General features: G+C 53.5%; 1 protein-coding gene across 1 annotated transcript; it reads right to left on the bottom strand.

Moving 5' to 3' along the window:
- Positions 1–1994: 1994 nt before the first annotated feature.
- DUSP26 (dual specificity phosphatase 26 (putative)) lies at positions 1995–6436 on the bottom strand. The gene is given in 5 exon segments (XM_009710089.1): positions 1995–2767; positions 3233–3441; positions 3823–4095; positions 6187–6208; positions 6211–6436. Coding segments are annotated over 5 exon segments (792 nt in total). The 5' UTR covers positions 6299–6436; the 3' UTR covers positions 1995–2567.
- Between the last annotated feature and the right edge of the window lie 2527 nt (positions 6437–8963).

The following is an 8963-nucleotide window of genomic DNA, read 5'->3' as shown; positions in this document are numbered from 1 at the left end:
CCAGTTGTTCCTTGTCTTTCTTGAACTGGGGGACCCAGAACTGGACGTGCAGGTTTTCGTGATCCTCGTTCCTGCCACGCACACCCCCGTGGGACGTGCGCCCACAATGCAGCTTTCTGCCAGGCATGTTCCCATGAAACGTGGGCAGGCAAAGGGCTCTGCTGAAATATGGCCCCATTGTCTGGCAGGAACGCTCTGCACATGACCCAAGTTTGGATTACCTGCCTCACATTGCCACCTGGCTAAAGCCCAGCCCATCCTTGAGTATGTGCCAGCCCTTTGGGGGAACCTTCCAGAAGGCACTGAGCTCCTGGTGGCTCTCAGTCTTGTGCAGGGGACGGTTTCGGACATGCTCAGCATCTTCATCCAAACTCTGGACCCTGCGGGTGACTGGTGACCTTCAGGATGGCAGGAGTAGCAGCGTGGCGCTGCGAAATGGCTCCGTGTGTCCCCACATGCCCAATTCCAGGGATGTCGGTATGGTGGGCTCTGTGCCTCCTCCTCCACCAACAGCTCCAAGAATCAGGCAGGTTTCTCCTGCCGGTGGCTGGGGCTGAGCTCGCAGCCCTCCTGAAATCGGAGTACTTTCCCGTGCCACACTTCGATCTCCCAACGCAGGTACTCAGCCACTGCCGGCACACAGTAACGTACAGAACACCACGGGCTCTGTCAGTGATTTCGCTCTCTGGATTAGTTTGCTGATCCTCCAAACACAATCTCCCCTCGTGCTCCGAGCCTCCCTGATCCCAGCTTTGTCAAACAACAGCCGCACTCTGCGTTTGGGGGCCGATCAACAGCAGCCTGCACAAAGGGAGCTTCGCAGCAGTAAGGAGCACAAAGCAGAATTGCAAAATCAGACAGGAGGCATTTTACACTCCCCAGAACCTTGCCAAGCTGCAATCCCCCCCCCGCCCCGCTGAAACTTCTGGCATGTCCAACGGCCCCAGCAGCACCCAGCGTCATGGCAGAGTTCGACCAGCCCCTGCGCGTTGCCCAACATCGGTTTCTCCTTGCCTCCGTGTCTGCAGCCCTTGCTCGGGTAACCTTGGCCCCGCTGCCAGCAGTTGACCTGTCCTCTCTGCCAGTGCCTTTCTGGGATGGTGCTGTGCCCTGAGCACCCTGGGGCACCTCGGGGGCCTGTAAGAGAAGAGTCCCCAGCCCAGGAGCTGGGCAACACACATAGAGGACACCACAGCTTCTCTACTCTCTACTCTACTACTTTCTTCTCTTCTCAAAACTAAAGTTTGCTCTCCCTATTGCACTTGAGCTAAAGGCAGGCGTTCCCCGGAGCAGGATTGCTTGGGGACACCAAGTCATGGGGCACGACAGCATCGGCCTCGGTGTGCCCCAAGCCAAGCGGCTCACCCTGCATGGCTGTCGGGCTCCTCTCGCTACGTGTTTACATGTTCTCGGCACAACATATAGCTGGCAGCCGAGCGGTGCTTTGTGCGCTCTCAGGAAGCGGAGGAAGAATGGAGCTATAATAAGAGCGGGCAGACAATGAGTGCTGGCAGTGTGCAAGGGCAGCCCAGCACCCATGGGGCCACCCAGCACCCATGGGGCCAGTACCACCACAGACGCTCGGCTCGCCCATCCCTTCTGCAAGTGGCAAAGGTGTTTTGGGCAGGCCCCAGGGGACAGCCAGCACTTCTGCCAGCCTGGGTGGGCAGCTTGGTGCCTGCCTGCCTTTGGGAGACCGACATTGACACCTCATGATGGATGAAGACCCTGGTGACTGCCAGCCCGGCTCTGCTTTCCACCATGAGCCCCCGTTTCTGTCTCCACTGCTGGAAAAAAAAGTGAGGAGGCCCAGCACAGACACTGGCCATCACTGGGGTCTGACGGGTTCAGCCCCTGGACTGAGGATCTGGGAGGACTCGGGTCCATCTCAACCCAGAGCACTCAGGGTGATGCTCTCCCACCGATTCCTGTGATGGATCCCACTCTGAACACACGAAGTCTGTCCCAACGCACACAAGGGATGGCCACTCTTTTTCCTTAGAGCTGTCTTTATTTTTACAGGTTAACACTAGGCATGGAAGACATCCAAACACTACGACAAAAGGCCTGTTTGCCTGAGCCCACACAACAGACCTGATTCACGTTGCTACACAGACCAAAAACGAATGGGAAACAAGACAAGGAACACACAGAGCTTCAGTCTCCTGGGAGGGAGGGACAGGACTGGCTTGGCAAATGCACCTGCCACATGGGAGAACGAAGCCTTGAAGGCTTCCTGGAGCCAAGAGGGATGGGGTAACCTGTAACGTGGGGCTGAGTCCCTCCAGAGGCATCTTGGAGGGAGCAGGCTGGGAAGGAGGCTATACGTTAGGCCTACCTAGGTGGCAAGATTGCAGGTTGAGGGCCTATGCTTTACCACTAGGAATAGCTCGCATATCTGGGGACCCCCTTAGCTGAGGGGGAGGCCCAGGAGCCAGTTGCATGTAACCTATTAGCTGCCAAGCGTTTCCGTGAGGAAAGCCCTATCTCTGCCACGCAGCGGGCATCGGGGTCAGGCGAGCACCGCACACACAAAGCTCCCACTGCACAACCCCTCTCATCCTCCTTCACGCACTCCTCTTCAGCCTCAGGGCATTATCCAGGGCGACCAGCTGGCGCAAGAAACCCCGGTTGGGGATGATACCGCGGTGGTCCTTGACCGTCTTTATGGCTTCTACAAGGGGCATGTGGTGGCGGATCATGAGGTAGGCAAGGACCAAGGTGGCCGACCTGCTCACCCCGACAGCACAGTGCACAAGGATCCTTCCTGGGGGTGAAACACAGGGGCTGTGTCACAACAGACAAAATATCCCAATTAAAAAACCACCGAGGACCCAACGGTTTGCCATGCTGCATCCTGGGGCTGTGGCTCAGGCGTGCAGCCTCTGAGCTTAGATGCAGGACCCCAGATATAGAAGGTCTGTGATGCACTGAGGTTCCCCTCTTGGCAAAGGGTATCAGTGTATCGTGATCTCCCAAAACAGACTGAATAGGACCAGCCAGAGCTCAGGACACAGGTTGTGGCTGCGACCTGGGGGGGCCAGTGCTCTTACCTAACCTGTTCCCTCTTTGGAGGAGATGATCCAGTGCTGGAGACACCATCCCAGGCTAGAAATATCTTTGTTTTCTAGGATGCTTAGCAATACGATGTCAATCTAGCTTCCCACCTGCCCAGGGCAGTTTCTTCCCATCCCTGCTCCTCACTTCTCTCCCAGAAATCTTTATCACCAACCTTCGTTCAGTGCTTGGTGGATGAAGTCAGCTGCAGGATAAAAGTAGGGGCTCATGTCAAAGGAAGGCGAGTCATGGGCCTCAATGCCCAGGTAGCGGATGCCCGTGCCCTCGTAGTACTCAGCACCCCCCCTCCACTTGCTGTGCGAGGCATTGAGGATGTGGGTGATGCGCAGGTGAGCCAGCTCGCGCCGATTGGCCGCTATATCTCTGCGGAGAATAAGAAATAGCGCAGAGATGCGTTTAAGTTTAGTTAAAAGTTTCCAAGGACAGTGTAAGGGCTGTCCTGGACAAACATTTATGTCCAAGAAAGCTGGATGCAAAGGAAAAATGCCAGATTCTTGAATTTTAAGTCAGTCTCACAGTCCCTGACTCCACGAATACTCCAGCTCTGCCTACCCCATCACAGCAGTGCTCTGAACTCTCTGCACAGTCGTACTTATGTCCTTCCTCCTCCTCCTTTGTCCCAAAGTACCATACCCATCATGTCCTCCTCTCCCTCCCATTTCCCAACCTCCCCCTCGCAGGTTTCCCCATTTCACAAAAATAGCCCTGAACCCCTCCCAGTTCTTGTCCCCTTCCGATACATACTGATCGCCCAGGTAGAGTCCTGGCCAGACCTCATCAGCATGATTACAGGCTGTCTTTCCCGTGTACAGCAACCTTTCAAGCTCGAAGACGCTGAGGATGGGGTGGTTGTTGCGCTCTTCCCGTGAGCCTCGACTCGGTGACCTGGTGCCATTCCTGGAGAACCTGGACAGGAAAGCCATTGGAGCTGCCGAAACCCACAAGGCATACCTGTGGGTTCGTGAAGGCCGGAGAGTGGCCTGGAGGTCGCTTTTGCTGCTGCCGCCACCCACGGTCCTGTCATGGAAGCAGTGGAGATGCCATTAGAAGAACTGGGGACCTCTCGCTCCATCCCTTTTGTAAAAATACTGGCCCAAAGCAGCCAATTGTCACCTTCCTGATGAGAGGGCCGTGTCGAGTCAGCTACCCAGCGGTTCCCACTGTGAGACAGAGTATCACCTACACTCCCTTCCAAGCAGCAATACTGCTGGGGAGAAGTTTATGATGCCAGGGCTGGTGAGCGAAGCCAGAGAGGCAGCCAGATTGATCAGTCTCCACAGGCTGAGGTTTTGCTCCAGCCCCACGACTTTGGGTTGAGGCCACATTGGCAAGAGATGTTCTACACAGGACCACCTTCCTTCTGAGCTGGCTCTGGGGCTTTGTCTGCCAGCGGGACAATGCCAGCTCGAGAACTGATGCTGCCAACCTGTGATCAGAAGCAATGAAAGACGGCCAGGTCTGGGCATGCCACCAGGCTTGGGGAGGAAAAACCCCCAAACAGGTGGAGGATTCCATATGGTACCATGCAGAGTCTGGCCAGGACCCAGACTCCTACGGACCAGGCACAAAAGCCTGCGAGGAGGGAAGGGGCAGGATTAACTCCTCCAAGTACAGCAGTCCTGCCTCTGCATTTGAACATCTAGGACTGGTTTGGGGTGGGAGGAGTTAATTTCAGGGGATGAGAAAGCTCATTCTACAGAGCAGATCCTCTAGGATGCAGCTCTGCTCTCAAACCTTTAGATCATGCTGATACTTGTCACACATCTGCAAGAAACCTCTCTGGACAGCCTTACCCACGCGGAGCAGTTAACAGTCCCTGCAGCCAGATGTTCGTCAGAGCTGCCTTTTTTTGCTCTTTTGCTGCTGCCCCACTGACAGAGCCCCCCACATATGAGAATAAAATTCTCGTTCCCTCCATCGCTGCTGCTCTCCCGAGCTGCTCTGGAAGGTGTCCAAAGAGCATCCCATCACAGTCCCCCCCAGCAGCAGCTCAGCACTGGCCAGTTGTCTCTGGGACTCTGCAGGGAGGAAACGCAGTGACCTTGGGCTGGCCAAGCTGGATCAGAGCATGTCTGTCTGCTTTGACGTTTTGCCTAAGGCGCCGGCCAGCAGCCAACGGTGCAGAAGGAAGAAGCCTCCAGCCATTTCTTGGCGACGTGGAGAGGAGGCAAACATTGCAAGGGCATGGGGGAGCTCAGAGGGAGTCCAGAGAGACTCACGGATGTCTCCCTCCCCGCTCCCTGTTCCAGGGTGGCAGTTCAGACCCTGCCTGGCATCTTGGGGTGCTGCACAGGAGAGATCAGCCCTGCCCGCACTGTTCAGCCCTGGCACCCAGCACACCCAGCTCCCCCAGCACGGGGTATGGGCCAGATCTCACCCTGACACATCTCCCCTGCCCTGATGAATTTTGGACACCTTCACGTTGGGAATTCAGACTTGGCAAACCCCACCTGGAAAAGGCATTCAGCATGGCCGTGTGCCGGAGCCCTTAAACCTTGTGTGACCTTGGCTGCAGCACAGCCACATGCCACCAGCCCCAGGCAGCATTAAGAAACAAACAGCAGAAGGGGCTGAAAAAAGCAACTGAATCATCAGTATAAGGCTGTAACTAGCCAAATAGCAGACCCTCTTATTGCTACAGCTGGCTGGAAAAACAGCAATCCACACTTATGCTGGGATGTAGCTCTAGAAACCTCAGGCCCAAAGCTGGTTTCCAGCATCCCACCCCCAACACACCACCATGCCAGCTCCCGCAAAGTGCTGCAGGGCAAGAGAAACTGCCCCACATCCAAGACCTCAGAACAGACCCCAAAGCACTTCTTGCTCCCAAAACCCTCACAAGCATCAGCTGTACCCCCGCTTTTGGCAGCCAAGCCCTGGGGCTCGCACCCGGCCCCCCCAAGCACGCTCAGGCCTGCCTCGGGAGCCCCTCTGCCAGTCGTGCCATGCTCGGAGGGAGGGGAGAAACAGCCAGAGCCTGCCTAGATGCACAGAGCGAGCTCTGAAGAGGTATCGCTGAATGAGCGCAGGCTGCTCAGCCCCGCACACTCGGCAGAGACAGACAGACAGACACGCAGGAGGAAGGAGACGCCCACCCCGTTACTCTACCTTTGTGAGGGCTGTGATTTCTCGGCTCAAAGTGAGTGTTGTAGTCAGATCCAGTCGGCCATGTCTTCCTGCTGCTGCCGCCGCTGCTGTAGAAAGGCTGATGTATGAACATCTATTTTAAGCCATGACATGTCCAGAGGCAGGTTTGTTTATGTCATGCTGTGCATGGATGGATAAGGGAGGAATGAGGGAGATGGACACAAATGCAGAGATCGCATGCAAGCATGCACAGGCATACACATAAGTGCCCATTACTACGCAGAAAAAAACAGCAACAATAACATATCAAAACTCTCCTGCCAGCTTTTCTCTCACTCCTCCTCCAGCAAACGAAAAGCCACAGGCGTGCAGAGAAAGAGAGAAGAAAAAGCCGACAAAGTGGTGCTGATGACATGATTACCCATACCATAAATCTCTAGCCGTCTCTAGAGGATGCTTCTTCATTTTTTTCATTTTTTTTTTTTACTGTTGACCTTGTCCTCCCCCCTTGCTAGGGTCACTTCGGCAGAGCCAGGGCTTGGTGACATTTTCTTCATTTGCTAAGAAAATAAGCCCGGGGGGGGGTGTGGGGTGTGTGTATGTGAGGAGATGACAAACTATTTACAAATTCATGTCAAAGTCAGCAAATACTTTTTTTTTTTTTTGGGGGGGGGGGAAGAAAAAAGGAAGAAACTCAAACGATTGAAGCTTTTTGTTTTGACATTTTCTAAATGACACCATTCATTTCAGAAGTGCTGAAATATTTCAGTTAAACATTTTCCAGGCAGAATATTCTCCTTTTCCCTTTGAAGTGCTGGCTTTCAATTTAAAAGTTTTATTCAAATCAGAAAGTAGGAGGGTGGTGGGAAAAACAACCTGAGGAAGAATCGAAACATGCTGTTCCAGGCCAAATGACACATCCTAAGAAGATTTATGGCATTCCCTCCCCGACTCCTATTTCATTAAAAACCAGGAAAATTTCCTGGTTTGTTTTCAGCTGAACTTGTGTTTATCCCAGGATATGATCTCAGAAGCTTCAAGGATGAATTCAGCATCACCAGATACCTGTCCTGTCCCACCTGCACCGCAGTATGTACACACGATGAGGTTAAGCTGGGCTTTTTCAATGTCCAGCACAGACAGCACAGGTTCCAGGAGTGCAGCCTCAAAGCAGCACACACCTTTTGGTGTATCACAGGCCTGTGTTTTCCCCCCCATCACGTATAGCTAAATGACAGGGTTGTCAGGAGCTGTACTGGAGGTTAACAGCATACATGGGTTCAAAAAGATTTTGGACACACCTGGATTTCAGATCTCTTAGCCTTCCCCATGAAGTTCTGGACACAGCTTCAGCCATGGAAGTTGGTAACACCCCAGAAGCTGGAGGATATGCTCAGGAAGGCATTTGGGACATGCCCTGCTCTTAACTGCTTTCCCCAAGCAATAACTGCTGGCCACTGTAGGAGCTGGGTACCAGGGATGATGGACTTTGTTCCAGTTCCTTTGCGCCTGCAGAAATATTCACCCAGTGGTAACAACTCCCAGGACAGACCCACATGCAAGACTAACAAAGCTCTCAGAGCTGCAGATCAAGGGGGTCCCCATAAGTTCTCCCACCAGCTACACTCACCTCATCCTCAGGGAACAGAGGCTCCAGCTCCATCCATCCCAAACGCACCTCAGCAAACAGCTCTGCCATGCAAACACCCCAGGGTGACTGTGCCCAGCCCTGACTGGCCCCATGTCCCTCAGCCAGCAGATGTGACATGTCTAGTAGCTACATTGCCACCAGCTGCAGACACAGAGAGGCAGAGCTATGAGGTACAGCCCTGCGGCTGGCCAGGAGCAGCCTCCCCCTCTCCTGGCATGGCCTCCAAATGCTCCTGCCCTCGAGAAACGCTGCCCTGCTGCCAGCTGCCTCTGCTCCCAGGCAACACGCAGCGAGGAGCAGTTGTTGATCCCACCCTTTGGCTCTTGTGCAACACAGGAGAAGCAGCACCCAGAAACCTGATTTATCCCCTTTCTCCATGGTTTTCTCCCATTTCTTCATGTCCAGATCCCCAAGGGCACACAGCTGGCAGCAAGGGACAGACCCTAGGAGGTCCTGGGTGAGGGCTGGCTTTGCTGTCCTCACTGAACTAACAGTATTTCACTGCTCTGTGATGCTGCCAGCTTGGGAAAAGTCTGTCCTGTACCCTGAATACGGGCTTTGATTCCACTTACCTGCAGAAAGGTTGAGCTTCTCACTTCTGCCTGGCAGTGCTCCTCCAAAAAACAGGGGCTGAGTGACCTAAAAGAAAATTTGCACGTTCACAGCTCTGCGAGACACCTTTAACGTGGACAAACAAAGGCCCCCTTCCTCCCCTGCACCAAGGAATTATATTCCCAGTAGTCTGTAAAACGTGCTTCTGAACAGAAGTGCCTACAACCTCCATCGTAAAAGGTTAAATCTGAATTTAAAAAAACTACATGAAATAAAATTGGGTGGATAAATGTTTGGGCAGAGCATTGCCTGCAGGGAACTTACTGGTCATTTAAACAGAGGATTAGTAGTTGTTATGTTTTTATTCCACTAATAATAATACTGGAATTGCTTTGTAAAGCAGCCAGAAGGCCCCAACAAAGCCAGCGGCTGCTTCTTAGATAATGATATCTCAGATGCTGTGAAATGCCTGGGCAGCTGCATCAAGGAAAAATGTCACCCATCTATTTTTTCATAAGGGAAGTTTCTTAGACACAAACCAGACCTCTTTGCCTCACCTCCTCTCCTTGTTTTCCATAAACATCAGTGCTGTAGC

This window comes from Cariama cristata, unplaced genomic scaffold (assembly GCF_000690535.1).
Source record: "Cariama cristata isolate BGI_N322 unplaced genomic scaffold, ASM69053v1 scaffold38801, whole genome shotgun sequence".
Classification (NCBI taxonomy): domain Eukaryota; kingdom Metazoa; phylum Chordata; class Aves; order Cariamiformes; family Cariamidae; genus Cariama; species Cariama cristata.
This window is presented reverse-complemented; position numbering and strand designations above follow the sequence as displayed.